At 47.6% G+C, this 22,385-nt stretch overlaps 1 protein-coding gene across 4 annotated transcripts in view; it reads right to left on the bottom strand.

Annotated features, from left to right (window-relative positions):
- Rptor (regulatory associated protein of MTOR complex 1) overlaps positions 1-22,385 on the bottom strand; it is a 258,920-nt gene that overhangs the window by 107,488 nt on the left and 129,047 nt on the right. For all 4 annotated transcript variants that reach the window (XM_027425469.2, XM_027425467.2, XM_027425470.2 and 1 more), the window contains one exon: positions 11,520-11,695. In XM_027425469.2, coding sequence (XP_027281270.1) covers positions 11,520-11,695 — 176 coding nt within the window. The remainder of the gene's footprint in view (positions 1-11,519; positions 11,696-22,385) is intronic.

Genomic DNA, 22,385 nt, shown 5'->3' with positions numbered 1-22,385 from the left:
GAGAAAGCAGGTGATGGGGAATAAGCCAATGGGGAACAAAGGGATCCTTGAACAGATGGGTAAGGAGCTGATGAAGTCCTGCCTGAGTGAATGAATATATATTGTTGGCATGAGCAAGTGTCACGGACCCCAATGCCTCAGACCCATGGGAACTGGTCAAGCCTTCCTCTGGTCCCTGTGTGGATGGTGACGGTGTGTGCAAAATCAATCACCCACATCTTCCTCCTACACTATGACTGCAACCTAGACCTGCTCCCCTACAGAGACCTCTCACTGAGACCAGCTAAGGACTATTGCATGTAATAAAAGCACCGAGCTCCCCAGCTGGGCAGTAGAGCAAGCCCAGCCCACCTGATCCTGGGTTTTCTGTCTGTCACGTCTCTATTCCTACGCTATCCCAGTCTGGTTTTCAGCAAAAAACCATTCAAGATGCACCAAGAGCCAAAGAGCAGAGCCAAAAGAAGAAGAATGGAGGTGGGAGAAGAGGCTGAAGACAATGTGACCAAGCTGGGCAATTCAGTGTGGTCCCCAGGACCCACATGTTAAAAGAATGGAGCTAACTCCCACAAGCTGTCCTCTGCCTTGGGCACCAGTAGTATACACACCCCACCCACAATAATAAAAAAGCTAGAAGTAAAGGCTTGCCATAGCTCCTCAGGCCCTGCCCCACCTGAAAATCCATCCCAACTCTGAGAGCCAACTTGAGACTGGGCTTCTGCTGCTTGAAGCAGGGCTCCCTGTTCCCTGGAGGGGTGTGGCTTTGCTCTGGGCAGTTCACACTGCAAGGAGTGGTATAAGCAAGCAAGAAAGGAAAGATGCAGCCCCATGTAGGGCAGGTGCAAAGAGTGGACAAAGGGACAGTACACCAAGTGTGTGAGGGAGAGATGGAGGAGAGTCAGCTGCATTTTAGAGAATGGCCTAACTATTTAAAAGCTTTCCATGCCAGAGGGGAAGAGAAAAGGAGGGCTAACATCTTGAAGATAGATGCTGTGTCTAATCCTTGCATCTTTGTGGTCCCCTGCAAAACAGGTCCTCAGGACAGGCTGTATCACAGCACCACAAGGGGCAGCCTTGCTCAGCCCATAGATGAGAGGCCTGTGAGCTCCAGAAAGAACAGCAGCTGGCTGTGGGGAAGCTGCCGCAGGCAACTGGAGAAAGCAGGCAGGGGTGGGCACCCAGTGAGCTCAGCTGTGAGTCAGGCTGCAACCATGGGCATCTGCACATTAACACCTGGTTCCCAATCAAATCACGTGATCCCGTATCCCAACTTCCGGCGGCTTTGACTGGCTCTGGTCATTAGCAAAGACTCATGTGAAACCATGTGTAAATGACAGTGTAGCCTAGCGGTGGTGGGGCACACCTTTAGTCCCAGCACTCGGGAGCCAGAGGCAGGTGGATCTCTGTGAGTTCAAGGCCAGCCTGGTCTCCAAAGAGAGTGCCAGGGCAGACTCCGAAGCTATACGGAGAAACTGTCTCGGGAAAACAAAAACAAAAACAAAAGATAGTGTAATATGCAATAATACACACAGGCTGACACAGACCTCACAGCTCCCATTTGACACTACTCCCTGGGCAGCTGCACTGCCTCTCTATCACTGAGAAGCTGTGTCATCCCCACAGAGAAGCTGAAAACCCAAGGGGAAGAAGGGAGCAGAGAGCACTCAGATCCTCAGAGCCTCTGCTTTTCAGAGAGCCACACTAACATACCACCAACCAGTGTTCCCTTCTCGGGACAGGAGGACAAGTGAGGGAATATGTATAGAAAGACAGCACCATGCAGGGCAGGCCTACCACCCTGGCCACCAGGAGCAGCTTGAGGGGATGTGGAGCAGCCAATGGGCTGAGGAGAGCTTTGCCATACAATGGAACGCTGAAGGAACCCATACCACACAGCAGAATCTGGCTGGCAGAGGCCACAGCACTCCAAGTGTTCAATTCCAATTCTGGCCAGCAGCAGTTGGCCAGCAAGGTTAGCCCCAGTGGCTGACCGTGGAAGGAGGGACAGGCACAAATCAAACAAAAGGGAGCTGCTTTCTAACAAGCACAAAGGCAAACAATTGGCATGGGAGGGAGAAAGAAAAAGAAAAAGTAATCCAGAAAAGGAAGAGATGTTTTAAATTGTCACTTCTCTGTGCACTCACAGAATATACTGCTCCGTCCTGGCACACACATCAAAACCTACTGCTGGAGATGAAGCTCACTGTGGCCTAAGTCACTCCTAACGGCAGCACCGCTTACCCAAAGTGCCCCCAGCCGGCCTCTGGGGGCGCTGGTGACAACCTGTGGAGAGGGTACAACATTAGGAGCCATAAATGGGCCCAGCCTGGCTGGGGCAGCTTCACCCTGGTGGCCTCCTTACTAATAGCCATCAGGCTCAAAATGCCACTGTCTGACAGGAGAGATCTGCAACAGATCCTCTGTGCCTGCTCACACCCTCTCTGGACAGAGTCTGCTGGTGCTTTCACCACGGGATTTCTGCCTCCAGCTGGACAGCCACTACCTGTCTCGTATGTAGGGGCAGCAGGTGAACATACAAGGGCATACATGTGATATATTCTGGTCACTCTGTGTGTTGACTGTCACACGGCTTTTCACTCGGGGACCTCATCCTGTTTCTCATGTCCCGGGGACCGTCTCTGTCCTCTGATGCCCAAAGGTCCTGCTGCACTAGGCTGTCTCTAGCCTCTAAGCCAGGACAGGAGGATCTATGGAGGATCCGCTCCTCCACCTGCTCCCTCCAGTGAAAACTCATCCATCACAGAGGCCTCAACAGAGAAGATACTGTGCTCCATTCCCTTCTCGTCAAAGCACTGATGGAAGCATGTCGATCCCTCTCCCTTTAAGACACTGTTCCCAGAAGACAGCCACGTGGACTCATAAATCCTTACCATCTGTGCATGTTAAAGGCTTTCTGCAATGTTGCCAACAGTGAAGACAAAGGTCAACAAAAATCAAGAGCCAGTGCTCATTGTGGGAACCCAGCCGCTGGTGCAAGGGGTGATGCAAGTGGCTTTTGAAGCCTTCTGAAGCCTCTCCTGTGTCATGAAAATGGACAGCAGTAGCAGGAACAGCAAGAAGTCAGGAATACGGGCTAATTGTCCCCAGCATTCATTCAGAACACTGTAAAACAATGATCAGTGCTGTGCCACCATCTGCACAGGCCTTACATGGCAGCACAGCCCAGGCATGCTAAAGATGTCGTTTGAGAGGCACCTCATTGCAATGTAGGTGAAAGGGAACGAGACTGCTTCTACAGTCCCCACCCCAAAGTACCACCATCCACCGACAGAGCTCACCAGTGTCCACTATTAAATACACAAGTTTTAATGAAACACGGCAATATCGCCAATCAAAGTTGTAGGTCTAGGCATACTACATGCACATAAACAGACGTACAATCAGACTGATGTTAAAATGCTTAGAGGCACAGTCAGAAGACACAAATCCCCCAGAAGCAATTGTTCTATAAATGTAGGACCATTTAGATGCTTTACAAGCACAATTTCCAACAAGGACCAGAACTAATTTGAAACAAGGTGATGATGGTTGGTGTCCTAATAGCAGACAATAAATTGCTCTCCTACCATTGTCTGATGCCAGTGAGGAGGGCAGAGAGCCAGAGAGGGAGCAGGTTTCTTGGAATCACATCACTATTGCAGTTCTGTGAGAACCCCATTGTGAGGTGAACTGCATGCAACCTTAATTCTCTTCTGAACACACTTATGTTGGGAGCATGTTCTGTTCATATGCTGCCCTCCAGTCATCCTCAAACACGATCCCAGGAGCTGGTGCAGTTGACCCTGACAAAGACTGCAGATGCAATAAAGTGCCCACTGAGAGCACATGAGACTGACTCAGGAGAGGAGTCTGGGCCAAGAGAGAATCACAAGACAGACAATCTTCAAATCAGGGCCAGGAATTAACAGACAGCCGTTCACTCACTACGTGTCTCTGTGGGGAAACAGCATGCTTTGCAAAGGACCTGGGTGCCTAGAATTGGGTCAGTGCAGTCACTAACTTAAGCAGCGGTATCGAAGCCATTACTAACCGGCTCCATGGCTGAGTACTGCATTGAGCCTTGTGACAGCTCTCAATAGATGTGAAAAGCTGGTTTTTAAAAATTGTTGTCATTCTTCTGTCTACTGTTTCACACATGTGAGTGCCCAGGAAAGCTGTCCACAGCCCAGGCCACCTCCTCTGTTTGTGCCTCGCTCCCCTACACCCCCAGGCCCTGTACTGCCTCCTCCCGCCCCAGTTCTGGATGCTGAAGTCTCAAATAAGAGAGCATTCTCCTCTGCCCCAATGCACATCTCCAACATGTGTCCTTCTGTGTTTTTCACTCAGATATATGCATACACTCAAATGTTGGTTACTGTATATATTTGTATAGTGGGAAATTACCAATACGGAGTCAGGTAGAAATACAAGGGTATTTAATAGCAAAAAGCCTTACTTACAGAGCAACCTAGCCAGCCGATGTGGCAGCAGTCTGTACGCAAGCCCAAAAGAGCAACTAAAAGCGAAAATGCAGTCACCCTATGTCCCCTGACCACGCCCTCGCAAGCTTGTGAGGGCGTGGTCAGGCACACCTGTAGCCAGCCCCTAAGTAGCCATGGCTACAGCTTCCCCTACATATTTGTGCTTAATTTATATAAAAAAGTACTGTGCTATAAATCTAATACTGTTTCTTATTTCTTTACTCAACATTTTGTATTTAAAAATCCTTAAATCAACTTTAGTGAGGTATAATTTGCACACAATAAAACACACTAGTTTAAGACTGCACTTTGCAGCAAGCAGGACTACTGCATTTCTGTAGTCCCCACAGAGGGTGCTCCGTCGCCCTCACGCTGTCTGTAGACAGTTTCATGCATGTGTGCGTGACCCCAGTAGCTCTGTTTCATCTGGTTGCCAGCTCATCTTCCTGAGTTTAACATCACAGAAGTCCAAGGTAATCTTTATAACTCGTGGAGGTGCAATGGCTCTTGGAGGGCGTCTGTCAGAGCAGCTGCCGCCCTATGGCCTGTTTGAAAGGGAGAAAGGTGTGCTGCTGGTGGCACAGTTGAGAGTGACATCACACCGTCTGCTTTCCAGGTATCTTTTGCATACAGAGTAAATGCAGTGCTCATTTTCTGTAAGGTGTAACTAAGGGGCACAGTCTTTCCTCATCAAATTATTTAGGCCTCTTAGTCCAAAACCAATCTTCAGTACGCATGCGGCATCGCTGTCACATGGCAGCAGCTCTGTACAGAGTCTTAAGACACAGAGCCCTCCCTAACTGTTCTGGCTGTGCCCTCTGTGCTTCTGTAAGTTTTAAAGTCAAGATTTGGTCAGGATAGCACCAAGTCCGTAGATAAAGCTGAAGACAATTAGCATTTAAAAATACTGAGTCTTTCTATCTATCTGGAATGGTCTGAACTTGCTCCTTGTTCAGTCCTCACCTTGTGTGTCACGGTCACACTGTCAAGACAACTGTACCCTCCTGCCTCCTTGTTCCTTTTCCACAGTGAGACATTTTGTTTGAAGTGAGACTTCAATGCCACATTGGAGTCTACGGCTCCAGTCTCTGCTAGCTGCTGTTTGTCTGCTCAGTCCTTAATACCCTTTGTATTTTCTGCCTTGAACGAGTACTGTGGCTTAGTGACAACCCTGGTGATGTGGTCCCATGGTCCCATGAGGACCAACTGCCACTCGTTTTCACTCTTGTCCCAGATCACTCTGCCACCGGAGTGCATTTTCTAGGGTCCACTCTTGTCTGTCTGTTTCTTCCTCAGACCTGGTCATCTCTAGAGTGGTGAGACGCATCTGGTTTCTTTGGGAGGGGTCTTCACATCCCACGTCTTTCTTTCTTCTTGCTTTTCCTTTCTCTTACTCTCCCTGAGCCATCTCTACAATGGCAACTCATCTTCTCTTTTCCTGTTTTCTGAGTAATTTACACCTTAACATTTGCTTTCTCAATCAATGTTCTTTCTGAGCCACACAGCAAAGCAGCTGAATCAAGCAGGGCGAGAGTAGAATGGCTGCACAGTTAGTTACAAGCCTCTCAGCCTACCCTTGCCTGTGCTCTGAAGACTATCTCCACTGCCCTGCCTCTACCCCACCTTAACTGAGTGGAGTGGAAACTGGGGTGCTAAGGGCATGGCTGACTGTGAGAGAAACAGCCTCTGAGTGGGCACATGAAAAACTGTGCAGTTTGAGTAGCTTGGGAGCCAGCTGGGATTTATGTAGGGTCAAAAGATAGCTGGTTTCCAGATAGTGAAGCCAATTCTTCACAGGAAGACTGCAGGTCAGACTCTTCACGATATTAGCACAACCCTGCAAGGTTGGTCAGCCAAACACTGGGCTATATAGTGTACTCAGCAATCCTGCCTCTCAGTCTCCGGCATGCAAGGATTATTCTTTCTTTCTTTCTTTCTTTCTTTCTTTCTTTCTTTCTTTCTTTCTTTCTTTCTTCCTTCTCTCTCTCTCTCTCTCTCTCTCTCTCTCTCTCTCTCTCTCTCTCTCTCTTTCTCTCTCTCTCTCTCTCTCTCTGTCTATCTGTCTCCCCCCACCCCCCAAAGAATCTAAACAAGAGTGTTGGAGAGATGGCTCACTCAGTGGTAAAGAACACACATTGCTCTTCCAGAAGACCAGAGCTCAATCTTAGCACCCATGTCACATGGCTCACACCACCTGAAACTGCAGCTCCGGGGGATTTCATCACCTCTTCTAGCACATTGACCAAGCAGCATTAGTACCTAATATAAGTCTCTCTGTGTTACTTGTGACCTTTACGTGGCCGGGGGGGGGGGGGGAGGGGGGGAGACGGATGGACGGACGGATGGGGACGACTTGGACGGCCTGGCAGAAAGTGCCCACGTGGCAGCAGGACTCCGGCGGCTTGGAGTAAAGACTTATTGTTACAGCTGTATTCACAATTGCATTGCAAATAGAGATAAATGGGAATGTCCTGAACTTTTGAACCCTCAGAACCAACCCCCCAGTGACAAAGCTCCTCCAACAAGACCATCCCTTCTAACCCTTCCCAAACAGTTCCACCAACTGTGGACAAAGTATTCAAACACAAGGGGCCTACAGTGGCCATTCTCATTCGGACACCACAGAACCTAAACAAGATCACAGCACTTAATGGGAACACAGGACTTCTGTCCTCTCAGAGAGCTGCTGAATTTCAGAAGACCTCTCAGAGAACAAACCTCTTGTTAGGATCAAAACTACAACACCCTACATTTGTAGCAACAACTCCTATACAACATAAAGTATCACCACAGCTTCCAAAATGGCACACAATGGCAAAGAGCTCTACCCCTTCCTTACCTGAGATCCACAGCAGGATGATGGGAGCAGAACTGCCCCTGCTGCTGTGTCTCCAACACCACACAGACAGCACTTAACTCCAGAGACTCAGTGGTTTAAATGGACTGAAGGAATTCCTGACCTCACTCCAATCTAAAATAATGGTGTCACTTTCATTAACAGACAGCAGAACTGTATGCTGCTCTCTTCAGCTGGTCTCAGTGCAAACAGACTATCTGGGAGTTAGACCTTCCAGCAGCACAGAAATATGTCCATAATAAGTTCAAAACGGTATCATGATATTCCATAAAAACAGAAATAGAAAATAGCCACAGGAGAAACAGTGGTGTAATGGGGAGGGGTGAGGCAATTACTTACAGAGAACATTACAACTGATCACTTAAGAATTACTGAAATCAGTCCTGACAAGAAGACTGAGAAAAAAATATCAGAAAAATGCCTTCCAATAAGTACCTCATCAACTAAGACTCATCAACACACCTGCCATCAGACATAAGCACACTTTGTACATACGGAGCTCAGCTGCATCTGTGCTGTTTATAAAGCACATTAGCATTCTTTAGCAACTTCCCTTATATAATGAAGATAGTAGCTTTCAATATTATACAGGGAACAAGGGGGGGAGGAGAGGATAGATGGGGGGCATAGGGAAGGAGAGGAGAGGAGAGGAGGAAGGTTGGTCCTGAGCTTTCTTTCCTAGGTTGTTTGCCTCATAGATGATACGGCTGTCATTTTCAGCCAGATCCTAGGTTCCATATTTTTGCCGCAGGAGCTGGCAAACTACGGCTTTACACATCAAACTGCCCAGTGATTATTTCTGTAAATGCTGTTTTACCAAAGCGCTGCCAGGCTCACCTGTTTACATCCAGTCCCTGGACCCTTTCTGGCTCCTACTGCATGACAGCCACTCTGAACGGGCCTACCTGTATCTTCACACTCTAAACCTAAAGCCCCAGACTGCAGATTGTTAAAACATGGAGTGACATGGGGTGATGGGAACTTTGTAAGGTTCAGCTCAGAAACAAAGGCTGAGAGTCAATCAACTAAAAAACTGACATTTGCTGTTCTTTGAACATAAAATCATATTATTCGATCCTACTTTATACATTTCATTAATTCTCTTAAAAGATGAATTCAATTTTTATTTTAAAAAATATAAAATGACTTTAAAATAAAAAAAAACTCTAATTTTAAAAATATGGGTAAGTACCACAGAAAAAAAATAACCCCCTTTCCCTTAGAAGACAAATGAGTTTTTTTGTTTGTTTTTTTTTAAAGATTTTATTTATTTATTATGCATACAGTCTTGGCCTGCATGCCAGCAGAGGGCACCAGATCTCATTCAAAGGTGGCTGTGAGCCACCATGTGGTTGCCGGGAATTGAACTCAGGACCTTTGGAAGAACAGTCAGTGCTCTTAACCTCTGAACCATCTCTGCAGCCCGACAAATGAGTTTGAAAAGTTGCAACGACTCTCATATTTCACCTGCTGCCACCAGGGCACCAGGGCCCAGCAACATGCCACCTATCTCCTTTCACTTTGGTAGAGGATCCGCCCACCTGAGCACCACTGCCCATGTTTACAATAGCTATAGTAATTTGTTTTTTTAATGGGTTTCCTATTAAAGCTCAATCCTTACTTTAAAAAATTAGTTATTTCCTCAGTCCATAAAGGATGTCAGGCATCTAAGCAATGACATGTGTTTTGGGTAGAGAAAGCCGGTTTAGTGCTCTGCAGGAGGATGGTGAGTGCTTAGGGCTGCACACTACTCGAGGCACAGTGCTTGCCAGCACAGAGTGGGAGAGCAGTACAGGGCTGAGCGCCGTGGGTGCTAGAGTGGTGTGTCACGAAGACATGGATGAGTCCACACATGGTTGGTTTCAGGCTCTGTGGATGCTGTCTCTCCTTTCTTCTCACCCTCCTTGCACCTCCAATCACCCGCCTAGAAACTTCCGAGACCCAGCCTGCAGGCAGTGTCCATTGTCAGGCAGAGAAGCTAGGGAGTCTCGAGGGAGAGGCAGAAATGGCCATGTGTCCAGCCCCGTGGGGTCCTCTGTGTCCCCGGCAGCTCTGACACAGCCACTCCACAGCTTCATGCTTGTTCCACCAGATCACAGCTTAGCATTGACAGCCTCCTTTATCAATTCTCCAGTCATTTCCTACAAACACTCTGGGCTGATCCCCAGAGTCTTAGGTGATGAAGTCATTCACAGCCCCTTCATAAAGACCACTCCCTGAAGAATTCCTGCCTGGTGGGTCTGCCTGCTCATTCTTCTGGGTGGTCTGGCAGTGCCCACCTGTTTGTGTACTCTCTGCTCCTCTAAATCCTGCATGGGGAGCACTCCACATCCACTGCCAGTGCTGTAAGGAATACTCGGTTATTCATGGCCTATAGGAATGCATCTGTCCCCTGGAAAACAGTACCATGAATACACTCAGTCCATGGTCATGAATTACCTTGAAATGTTCACATTTTCTGTTTTGCATAAAGTGCCTATTTAAAAAGAATCTTTCAGGCTATGTCCCCTCTCCTCTGCTGAAAGATCAGGTGTCAAAGACAACATGTCTGTCATCATCCCGGACACAGTGCTCAGCCTGGCATCCCTCAGGACCAGCTGGAGTGGGATGCTCTGCTTCCAGGATATGGATGGAGTAGACAAACTCCCGGGGAGCTGGGCCCACACTCCTAACCCTTTCAGTGAGCAGACACTAAGTTCCGAGAGAAAAGTAACAGTGTTCTCGTAGACTGATGAACCCAAAGGCCTGGAGGCGGAGGACAACAATAACCAGTGAGGCTGCTTTGAGTGAAGAATGAACAAATTCAGTCTGGTGCAGGAGCAGGGTCGGAGTCCCACAGTCCTGACACGCGCACCCCTCTATCTGGGGCCTTCCAGCCCTTTGCCATGTAAGCCTTCCTCTGTCTCCCCATGCTACCCGGCAGCTTTTGCCTCCCCTGGAATGCTGACCCATGTGTTCCCAGTGAGGTTCATCTGCCTGCCCTCGGCAGTATTCCCGGCAGAAGTCACACCCGTGCTGCCTTTACCTCAAACTAGGCAGAACCAGTTCCTTTCCCTCGAGCCCCTTGGCCCCTCTTGTTTATGCTGCTTCTAGCTATCTGCAACCTTACACCTGCATTTTGTTAATCCTGCCTCTTTCAACACAGCTAGGTTTGATGGATGCTATGCTCCTTGGGCATCCAGTTCAGTCAGGTAAGGCCGTGCCACTGGGGGCAAAAGAGAGTGCCCAGGCCTAGATCCAGACACACGGTTGGTGGACACTTTCCAGGCAAGGCAGCAGTCCCTCAAAAAAAAAGAAGGAGGAGGAGGAGGAGGAGGAGGAGGAGGAGGAGGAGGAGGAGGAGGGAAAGAAAGAAAGAAAGAAAGAAAGAAAGAAAGAAAGAAAGAAAGAAAGAAAGAGATGTGCTGTATGAGCTAACCTCAAACTCGGGAGGGGGGGGTGATCTGCGTAGGAATGAGAAGGAAAGAAGCATGGAGTTTGCTGTAAAGACAAAGCAGTGAGGTCACCTCAATGTGGGGTGACCACATTGCTATCACAACCCTAGGTCTACACCTCTCTACAGTCTTTCTGAGTTTGGGGAAAAGACCAGGAAACAGTGAGTCTGGGCTACCGAGCTGACACCGGCAGGCAACTCACAGAGCTGTATGGCTCTCATCCCAACCCTTCAGATGGTAGTGAGACTGCTGCTGCATACAGGCTTGCCAGCAGCAAATAAATGAAAAGGTGGTGCTAAAGGCTAGTAGTGCAGTGTGGCAAGATGGGTACACACCACTTGTTGAGAGTGCAACAGTCATGGTATTCTCAAGTGCAGGCTGGGTCTCAGGACTCAGAGAAGTGCAGCGGTAAAGGGGTCTTCTCACTGCTGTGAATTAACTCAGATACCACCCCTCAAGCAAGAACTGTAGTGACTTCTTTCATAGATTCCTTTCTCCTCCCCAGTAAAATGGACTTGCTGGTGAGGCCGATCTTAGCACTGCCTCTGGCTACTTACTCCCCACAGTGAACAAAGGCATGCACAGGGTGCTCTTGGACACCATAAAGAGCAAACTGCACATGACCAAACACACCCACCCTCAGACTAGACCCGGGCAGAAACCCAGGTCCTGAGACATCAGAACACAGGAACACTGCTTGTGTTACTGCCTTGGGTCCCTGGGATGGGGACCTGGACCACAGACACTTACCAGCGCAGAGCAATCTTGATGGGAGTGGTGAGGCAGGATGTGAACAGGTCAGCTGGGAGGTCGGGGATCATGGGCAGGAGCTCGTGGGCCTCACAGGCTGCCAGCTGGATGCAGTTTTTCATTGATGGAGGCAAGGGCATCTGGGCAAGTGGATGGTTTGGGTTAATTGCAGCTACCTACAAGAGGGCAGAGAAAGACAGTGGTTTAGCTGACACAGCACCAAGGGAGCATGGCTCTACCCTCGACAATCCTTCCCTCTGTTAAGGCCCCTCCATACCCCATGATGGTGTCAGTGCTCACATACACTCTGCCCAATCTTTCATGCAGACCTGTTCAGGTTGAACATTCAGTCCCCAATCTATCATTAGGTCACTCTGCAGGGCTTAATAGCATGGGGGATGACCAGCGGTATGTAACATCAACACTAACAGGATGCACAGTAAGGCAGGCGAGGGTAATGGTTTTCTCTGTACGCCTGACTTCTCTACGTTCCATAAAAAAATGTGTACTTATTTTATAAAGGAGATAAAAGGGTTTGAACAGATTTAAGCATGGCCCCTTTAAGGCAGAGAGAGTATGACATGTTTGCTATTTCCTTCAGTGACATTTGGTGAGGTAAAAGCCCTGGGCTGAGGTAAGGAAGCTGGGAAAGAAGGCTCAAAAGAAAAAAATTACTGTATACTTCAATAATGTGCACACCTCTTTTCTGACTTAAAACCAAGTAAAAATTATACACATTTTGTTTGTTTGGGTTAGTGTCAACTTGCTCTGCATTCCAGGCTGGTCCTGACCTTTCCTGCCTCGTCCTCCTGAATGCTAGGGTTACACAGGGATGTTTAGTTGCCAAAGTAAAAATCTTTTAATAAACAATTTAGTGCATTCAAACAGTGGCAAGTGACAGGACTGGCTGCTATGTGACCCACTCACACTGACACAGAGAACTCTGTGCCTTGCTGTGCCACCATCCAAACACACAAGTACATCTTGTGTGCACTGCAGCTCCTGCCTCTGCTTCATACGGCACATCCATGTGCTGTATGGCATTTATCTGCCACAGGCTCTGCTGCCATTTTCAGAAATAGTCCTATATTTGACCAGTAAGTAAGGCCTGCAAATGTGATGGGGGGGGGTGCTGCATGTGTTCGATGCTGTCCTGATACTGATCGTGCTCAAGGGAACACTAGCTAGTTCAGAATGACTCTGCTTTCCACAGGGCCCCAGCTCAGGAAGCAGAGCAGCTGTGAGCAATGGCTGGCCTTAAGCAAGCACTATGGTACAGACCATGAGGAAGACAAATCCCCAGAGCCCCAGGAGTGTGGCACCAAGCTGCTGTTAGCTCCACAAAGACAGCTCTAGGGAGACAGACCATAGGGCACAAACTGGCATCTGAATTCTCATGGGTGGGCCTGCACAACACACAGGTACCTGAGGTAACAGGGGACAGACAACACCCAGCCCAGGCCGAGCAGTTCTCAGCAGTCCTCTATGAATGCCCATGATTTGGCCATAAAAAACTAACTACTATGGAGCCCAAATTTAACCCAGCCCATCTTGGTTCTGTCTCAAAGGTGATGAACTTGAATGCCCAAAGGAACCTTCTCCCTAGTGCAGTTTAATTTATTTATAAAAACCATTTGAGGGCAAGGATCACTCAGCCTCCTGAGCTTTTTTAGCTTGTCACATAATCGACTTCTTAGTTTATACTATAAATTCCATGAGACAGGACACCATGACTTTTCATTGGGAACACAGCAGAGCCCAGAACAGAGGCCAGACAGGCAATCCTGGTGGGCACTGGGGAGGGTGGGGTAAGTCCGAGAAGTGTCCTTCTGAGTCTCACGGCTGCGCCCATTCCTTCCTGACCACACCCCTCTCAGCCGCATGGCTCTCTCATTCCTCAGTGAACCTCACATGCACTACTCATCTCCCACCATTTTGTTTGGTTTTTGAGACAGGGTTTCTCTGTGGCTTTGGAGGCTGTCCTGGAACTAGCTCTTGTAGACCAGGAACTCACAGAGATCCGCCTGTCTCTGCCGCCCGGGTGCTGGGGTTAAAGGTGTGCGCCACCATCATCACCAGGTTTCTTCCACCATTCTTATGAGCTAAATTTTATCTCCATTTTAAAAGAACTCCAGCAATTAGGAAACAGGCTTCAAAGGACAAACTGACTGTAACCTTAGCACTCAAGAGGCTGAGTGAGGCAGGAGGACCGCTTCGAGTTTAAGGGCAGACTCAACTACATACTGATAGGGCAACTTGCTCTTCCTGGTTTAAGGACTTTTCTTCTGGAACTGTGTTCTCCAATTTCTTGATGCTGCGACCCTTTAGAACAGTTTTAGATGATGTAGTGACCCCCAGCCATAAAATCATTCACATTGCTACTTCATAACTACTTTTGCTACTGCTATGAATCATAACATGTATACCTGACGTGCAACCCCCAGCAGGTTCGAGGCCCTCATGTTTAGCCAAGGCACCTGACACCAAGGTCACCAGCAGCACCCTACACCTCTGACATCAAATCTACACAGCTTTGCTAACCCTAGACAGACAATGTCAACATCTCATTGTCCATGACAGCAGCTTTGGCATCTTCAACTCCTCCAACAGTGAGTATCAAAAGCATATTTTACCAATAACCCTCTGTACTATAGAAACATTACGCCCAAAGCCAAAACTCAGACACTTGTATACACAACTGAAAAATAATATAAGCCATTTAATAAAAACATCAGTTTCTAGGAAAATAAGTGATAAATTCTGTGAAATGTAAAATATGCCACCTTAAATACTTTATATTTTGCATAACTGGGATCAAACCCAGAGCAGTACACATGCTAGGCAAGCACTCTAAGGCTAAGCAGTACCCCAGCCACGTGAGAACTCAAATGTATGGTTCAGAATTCAGTGGCTTGAATAGTATTACCACAGTTTCTTAAGGCAGAGAGAAGGAAGGCAAGATCATGTGGGTTTTGGCTGTATAAGCTAAAGGAGACAGAAAAGGCCATAGCTCTGCACAGGAAATTGGTTTCCAGATCTGCCACATCCACCCTGCTCTTCAGAAAAATGGGTCTGGACAGATCTGGTCTTCTAGGGCCAGGTGACAGCTCTGGGGCCTGCAGAGGAGAGTTGTCTGATGCCCAGCCTGGTAAGAAGGGGTTGGGAGGGAGCAGAGAAGATGACCTCCAATGTGGGTAGGACCCAGGAAGGCAGCAGAGGCCAGGAAAGAGTCCTAATGTGTGGGTCACAGGCTTGGAGACGTCTGGAGCTGCTGGCGGACTGGTATTGCTTTAGTGAACACTGCTAACACAAGAACACTCAACAGATGATGGCAATGGAAACCACTCTAAGTGGAAAGGATTGGCCAGTGATTTGCAGTGATATGTCACTTTTCTCCTTTCCTTTTCAAAAACATTGGGAAGAAAAAAAAAAAAAAAGCCCTTGTGGGAAGCTGCCCTATGAACAAGACAAGGCCTGGGCTCGGGCACAGGTAAGCCACATTTAGGAGCAGACAGTGAGCAAGCCTCACATGCATTCTGTCAACAACCCACCACCCACGAGCTGCACTGAATACACATGATAGTTCTACCTCAGGGACAATTAGACTCAGTGACATTTTTCTAAGAAGCCTTAGAAATTTAAGGCAAAGGATTCGACCAATGAACGAACAATCCTTTCAGATGTGCTAATACAGGAATAAAAGAAATCCATTTACACATATGAGTTTCTTCCCATACATTACTTTAGTTTTAATTTCTATCTGAGACATTGGCCCTTTAATTGAAATAATCCTTCAGAAGGCAGCTTGCATAGAAGGCTCATTACTAGGCAGTCAAGTAAAGTGTGAGCCATCTAGCCTGCACCAGCACTCCTGCAAGACTGAGGGAGCCGCACTTCTGCACAGGGATTTCTCCTGGGCAACCAGGAGGCTCATGCTCTGGAACAATCTAGATGCAACTCTGTAACCAGCTCCAAGCCAAAGTGGACACTTGCTCCAGCTCCCAAGCAAGGCCAGAGACCCGAGCTAAGTGGAGCTCATGCTACTTGTCTGACCTCATTAGTATTCAGGTCTAACATGTGCCACACTGTATTAAAGATAGTAGAAGTAGACTTAATACCCAAGTCACATTGTATGCAACCAATCATCAATAATAACTTAACCAAGTGGTTCGAATGGCTAGGAACTCTGCAATTTCAGCCAAGAGAGTGAAGAGCAATTTCTGCTGGATGGCAATGCGGTGATGTCACGATTATTCTGAACTTGCCCCAATGAACTGTCCATTATTTTAAAGCCACTTAGCTGCTGGCAGTGAACATGCTAATTAGAAATGATAAGCAAATCCCACTTCTCATCATGCTTGGATTGAATCAACAGCTAAAGAGAAGGAGATGTGTTAAGTTCTACAGCCATGTGCATAAGATACTCGGGAGCAGCTCCATCCTGAGCTGGCCAGCTGCTGGAGGACAGACTCAGGGCCATGATCCCCTGAGGAGGGAGGTGTCCAGGTGCTGCTGTCCAGCCTTGTCACACTGTGTGTGTCACAGTAGCAGAGTGGCCTCTTCTCTGTAAGGCACAATATAACACCCACAATCACAAATGTCTTCTCCATTGAGAATTGAAGGCCACAGCACACAGCACGCTCCAGAAAGCAGGCTGGCCCTCTGAACACAATGGCATGGTAGCCTGAAGTGTCACTGGTGACTGGTTCCTGGTCTTGTGCTGTCTAGGAACCCTGGCTTCTCCTCATGCAGGCAACTTCTACACTCTTAGTTCACAGCACCATCATTTCCTGCCACGGTCTTTCTTGGACTCACAGCTTCTCCATCTGTCTGCTGATAATCTGAATGAGCCCACAGTCACCTCTGGGCACAGCATGCTACCTTGTATCCTGGAGTAACCCACAAGGCTCTTCCATCCCTGTTGGCTGACAGCCATCTTGGTGGCAGAGGCCATCTCTCTTTCAGGAGCCTATGTCTTGAGCGTATGAGCTGAATATCTTCTAAAGATTTGGATCCTTGCTGCCCACTGTCACCTGCAGCCTTCTGAGTTAATGGTAATGAACTGAATCATCATCCTTTCCCGGATCCTTCAGGGAGTGACAGGGGCTCAGGAAGGCTCTGTTTCTATTAGCAAGTGGGAGAGGGACAGATAGCTGAAGAGCACGAAGGCCTGTGCGCTCCTCAGTCCACAAAGGACCATCTAACAAGAGCATCTCTGAAGAGCGCTCTCCTCCTCCTCCTCCTCCTCTCTCTCTCTCTCTCTCTCTCTCTCTCTCTCTCTCTCTCTCTCTCTCTCTCTCTCTCTCTCTCAAGCATGAACTTGTGTAGCAGCACTGCAGCACAACAAAAAGTGTCTGCCAGTGTGGCATGAAACCAGTGCATTATGGGTATAGTATACATGTGTGCGTAAATGTGCATGTATGGACACCCGTTCCTTCTATGGCAGTCTCTGGTTTGTTTTTAAACCTCCCTCCAATGGCGGCTTCTGTCACATGACCCCTGTTCCTCTCCAGTGACCAGTGTCCATCCTCTGTCCCACGTCCTACTGCTTTCCATCCCCAAAACAGCACCTACGTGTCCTTCTTCCTCCATCAGTACAAACACACGCTCTAAGGACGCACACATTAACAAAATAAAAGAGATGGAAAAAAACAAAAATAAACAAAATACAACAAAGAAAAAGCACCCGCTCTCCAAAGTCTCCCCGTTTTCCCCTGCTCCCTGAACATTCACAGGCATCACCCTGAATTTCCTACTCTGCCTGCTAAGTTTCCAGTAGCCAAGAATAGGCTAGCAAGTCTTTCTTCAGCCCTTATCTCCTGTGACCTCCCACAGCAATACTGGTTTTCTTCACACTCCCAACCCCTCTATTTCTGGGCTGACATCACAGGGAACTTCATGGGGTCGTAGCCTCGCTTCAACAGCTTCACACACTTGATGACTTTGGTCATGGTGATTCAGGGGCTTTTCTTCACTTTCCAGGACCAAGTGAGTCCCCTCAGAGACTCTGAACTCCATACACCAGCGCCACTGAAAGACTTGCTCACACAACCACACCGCTATGTAAACCCCAACATTACAGTGTGTCAGCTCAAAGAATGGCTCTACCTTGCAGACAAGTTCACCTTCACACTGCTCGTCTCCACCCTGCTGTCCTCACTGGAAAGCACCAGCCACCACCTTTAATTCATTTTGTTTCTTACATCTTATACCTAATTCATAAACAAACTGACCTCACTTCCAGAATGTGAGGTACACATGACTCCCTTCTGCTGCTACTGTTAAGTCTAAGCACTATCACCTCCAGGCATGGCCACCTTGACTGATGCCACTGACAGCTCTGCCCAGCACCTAGACAGAGCCACACACAGCTACTTGAGTGATAGTTTGTTTGTAAGCCAGTGCTTTTCAGGTGAGCGACAACCACAGCAAGCCTCAGAATCTCTAAGATCCAGGATTGGTGCATAGTGTGCCTCCTGGAAGTAGCAGGGGAATCAGGCAGGAGTCCACTCACCTGTGGGATACAAATCAGGTCTCTAGGGACAGCTCCCCACCTTGGACACACAGCATTAGCCAAGTTCATCTCTTTTCACTCATAGATATGGCAAAAAGAAAAAACTCTCACCGAGTGGTAGTGGATAACACCTTTAATCCCAGAACTTGGAAGTCAAAGGCAGGTGGATCTCTGTAAGTTAGAGGCCAGCCTGGTCCCAAAGTCAGTTCCAGGACAGCCAGAAACCCTGTTACACAGAGAAACCCTGTTTTGAAAAACCATTAAAACAACAATAACAACAACAAAAAACCTCTCAGGTGACATGTAACACCATAACATTAATTGTGAACACGTCAATTGCCTGTGTTCCAGACTCCACACTGGCCATGCTTCAGCCTTACTATTAAAATCTTGGGCTAGAGAGATGGCTCAGGGGTTAAGAGCTCTTCCAGAGGTCCTGAGTTCAATTCCCAGCAACCACATGGTGGCTCACAACCATCTGTAATGAGATCTGATGCCCTCTTCTGGCCTGCAGGCATATGTGCACTATACACAAAATAAATAAAGCAATCTTAAAAAAATAAATAAATAAAATAAAATCTTAGTCTGTGGGATATATACTTTAAGGAAACCTTTAGATGAGAGCACAGACATAGGAAACTACACAGAAAAAGCCTCTCAACGTGTCAACAGTGGAGAAGAAAAACACCAGAACTGGGGTTGAACTTAGACAAGGCTCCTCCTCCAAGACAGTGCTTCTCTTCATCCTGAAACTCCAGCGGAAGTTGCAAGGCACTGTGTGCCAGTCCTGAACCCATCCTGAGGGTGTTCAGGATGGAGTCCCGTGGAGACAAAGCTTTGTGCAAGGTCTCTACAATGCAAAGCACAGCTGTACCCCACATCTCAATCACCTATCCAAACAAAAAAGAAATTGTTGCATGGCTTTCGGTCCAGCTACACAGTGGTGAGAACTACAGTTACCACAGCTACAGATATGGTAAACAGCACACAGACTACAGAATCGATGCTCTATTCACATGTGGCTGTTCTAGCATACAGACCAAGGGTGTACATCAGGACTGACCACATTCATTGAGTTTTAACTGGATGGTGGCAAGAGTCCCTTTGGATTCCTGGCATGGCTACAATCTGGCCCAATTTTCAGAAACATCTTCACTAAGGTAGGGAGAGTGGAGTTAGGGGTAAAGACAGCTTGCAGCATGGACTACAGCACAATTACAATGAGGGTTGCATGCGATGGGGCTGCTATTCTTGTTAGATAACCAATGACAACCCCCAACTCATTCCCTGTTAGATGATAACCAATGACAACCCCCAACTCATTCCCTGTTAGATAACCAATGACAATCCCCAACCCATTCCCTGTTAGATGATAACCAATGACAACCCCCAACTCATTCCCTGTTAGATGATAACCAATGACAACCCCCAACTCATTCCCTGTTAGATAACCAGTGACAACCCCCAACTCATTCCCTGTTAGATGATAACCAATGACAACCCCCAACTCATTCCCTGTTAGATAACCAGTGACAACCCCCAACTCATTCCCTGTTAGATGATAACCAATGACAACCCCCAACTCATTCCCTGTTAGATGATAACCAATGACAACCCCCAACTCATTCCCTGTTAGATGATAACCAATGACAACCCCCAACTCATTCCCTGTTAGATAACCAATGACAATCCCCAACCCATTCCCTGTTAGATGATAACCAATGACAACCCCCAACTCATTCCCTGTTAGATGATAACCAATGACAACCCCCAACTCATTCCCTGTTAGATAACCAATGACAACCCCCAACTCATTCCCTGTTAGATGATAACCAATGACAACCCCCAACTCATTCCCTGTTAGATGATAACCAATGACAACCCCCAACTCATTCCCTGTTAGATAACCAGTGACAACCCCCAACTCATTCCCTGTTAGATGATAACCAATGACAACCCCCAACTCATTCCCTGTTAGATGATAACCAATGACAACCCCCAACTCATTCCCTGTTAGATGATAACCAATGACAACCCCCAACTCATTCCCTGTTAGATAACCAATGACAATCCCCAACCCATTCCCTGTTAGATGATAACCAATGACAACCCCCAACTCATTCCCTGTTAGATGATAACCAATGACAACCCCCAACTCATTCCCTGTTAGATAACCAATGACAACCCCCAACTCATTCCCTGTTAGATGATAACCAATGACAACCCCCAACTCATTCCCTGTTAGATGATAACCAATGACAACCCCCAACTCATTCCCTGTTAGATAACCAATGACAATCCCCAACCCATTCCCTGTTAGATAATCCAATGACAACCCCCAACTTCACTCCCTGTTAGATAATCCAATGACAATCCCCAACCCATTCCCTGTTTGTAGCCCACCCTCTCTCTCCATTCCCTGTTAGATAACCAATGACAATCCCCAACTCATTCCCTGATTGTAGCCCACCCTCTCTCTCCATTCCCTGTTAGATAACCAATGACAATCCCCAACTCATTCCCTGATTGTAGCCCACCCTCTCTCTCCATTCCCTGGCATGGTTCAGAGAAAAGCCTACATTCACTTCCAATATTTGAAGCAGGAGAAGGCAGCACTACCCCTTCCCCGCTCCCTCTTCCTGGAGACACAGAAGAACAGCCTGGAGCTGTGGCAGGCAGGCAGCAGTCAGGAGGATAAAACATCAACAGAGGATGCCAGAGAGGAAGAAGAAGCTGGCTCCCGCAGGCACTACTCAAGGAGTAAATCATTTGCCTTAGAGATCTTATTAGTGAAAAAGATAAACTGTAATCTGTCTAAAATCCAATCGTGAGCTCTCCCTGCTTTCAGCTTTCCAAATGCACGTGTTTTGGGCCAGGAACCGATGTCATCCATCCTCTGGGCTTGGCGCCTAGGCTGCATGGGCAGAAAACAGCCAAGTAGTAAAAGAGAAGCGGTGAGTCCAGAACACAGGTGGCTGGAGTTGCAGACAGCCATCAGCAGGACAAGGGAAGTACAGGCCTCTAATACAAGGGAAAGGAAGCTTTCTCCAGGAAGAGCAGAGATGCAACTCAGGAGGGATCCCAAACCCAGCCCTACACTCAGCGATGTTGTCATCTTTCAGAATCTCCACACACCACGCACAAAGGCTCAACTACAGCTGGGAATAAAAGGTAAGTATAAGAAAAATCACAGGTGGCAGAAATCACAGATGGGGAGACAAGAAGCAAAGGAAAAAGCCAGGAGCTCAGAGCCTTAAACATGGAAGGTATTGACCACAGCTGTTTAGGCTCAAACAGCCTTGCTAATGACATCGTTAACGCTGCAAGGCTACTACTATTAGTCTACTAATGGAAATAGCATCAAACTGGCATCTAAATCTGTATCTCTGCACCCATAGACAAGTGCAGCTCTCAGACCTCATTAGAGAAGTTCGTGTTATAGAGAGTAACCAAAAATGCACAAGTAATCAAAGTGCAAAAAGTAAGTGCCAGTTAGGTGGTGGTGGTGGTGGTGGTGGCGGCGGCGGCAGCAGCAGCGGCGCACACCTTTAATCCCAGCACCCGGCAGGCAGGAGGCAGGCGGATCTCTGTGAGTTCGAGAGACCAGCCTGCTCTACAGAGGTAAACCCTAAGTATCTGTGGAGTGAGTGCTTGGCCATAAATGGGACATCTATATCACCAACTCTACTAACAAGACTCAGGGATCAAAGAAGGAAGAGGAGGAAGAGGAGCTTGTTCCAGCCAGAGGTCAGGGAGGACCGGAGTGAAACAGTATCTCCTGGACTCGACGGCATCACTGCAGGTGTGAACTCAATACAGCTGTGATTGTCTACACAAGACCTGCACATGGTCAAGCCAGTCAACAGTCCGGCATGGAACTCTGAACCCTAACTGAGGAGACGTTGACAGTTTATGGCTTCTGGGAGTGAGAAGGTCAATTTTCTTTAAGAGTATGATCCCTGGTAGGCTGACAAGTATGGTTTCACACACATGTATATTTGGGCAAGACACACTGGACTCAGTGGGTTATTTAAGAAAGAGCAGGGAGGCAGGGAAGTGATAGGTGGATCTGCGAGGGGTTAGGGGAGGAGTGTGGCCGTGAATAAGATCAAAAGATAGCATATAAAATTCCTAAAGAATTAATAAAAATTTATATTAAAGATACAGCAAAAGTCACAAACGGTGGAGAAGTAAAATATGGCACTGCAACTGAGCAGCAGAGACAGAGGAAGGGGAAGCTGGCAACAAGAACCCATCAGCTGAGAGGGTTCTCTTTCCAGTCACAATCAGATAAAATTAAATGTTAATTGCAACTACCAGACTCCATCTGGTTCCTGATTCACTTCTTGGAG

This window comes from Cricetulus griseus, chromosome 7, assembly GCF_003668045.3.
Source record: "Cricetulus griseus strain 17A/GY chromosome 7, alternate assembly CriGri-PICRH-1.0, whole genome shotgun sequence".
In the NCBI taxonomy this organism is placed as follows: domain Eukaryota; kingdom Metazoa; phylum Chordata; class Mammalia; order Rodentia; family Cricetidae; genus Cricetulus; species Cricetulus griseus.
The sequence above is the reverse complement of the archived record's forward strand: the minus strand, read 5'-3'. Positions and strand labels throughout refer to the sequence as shown.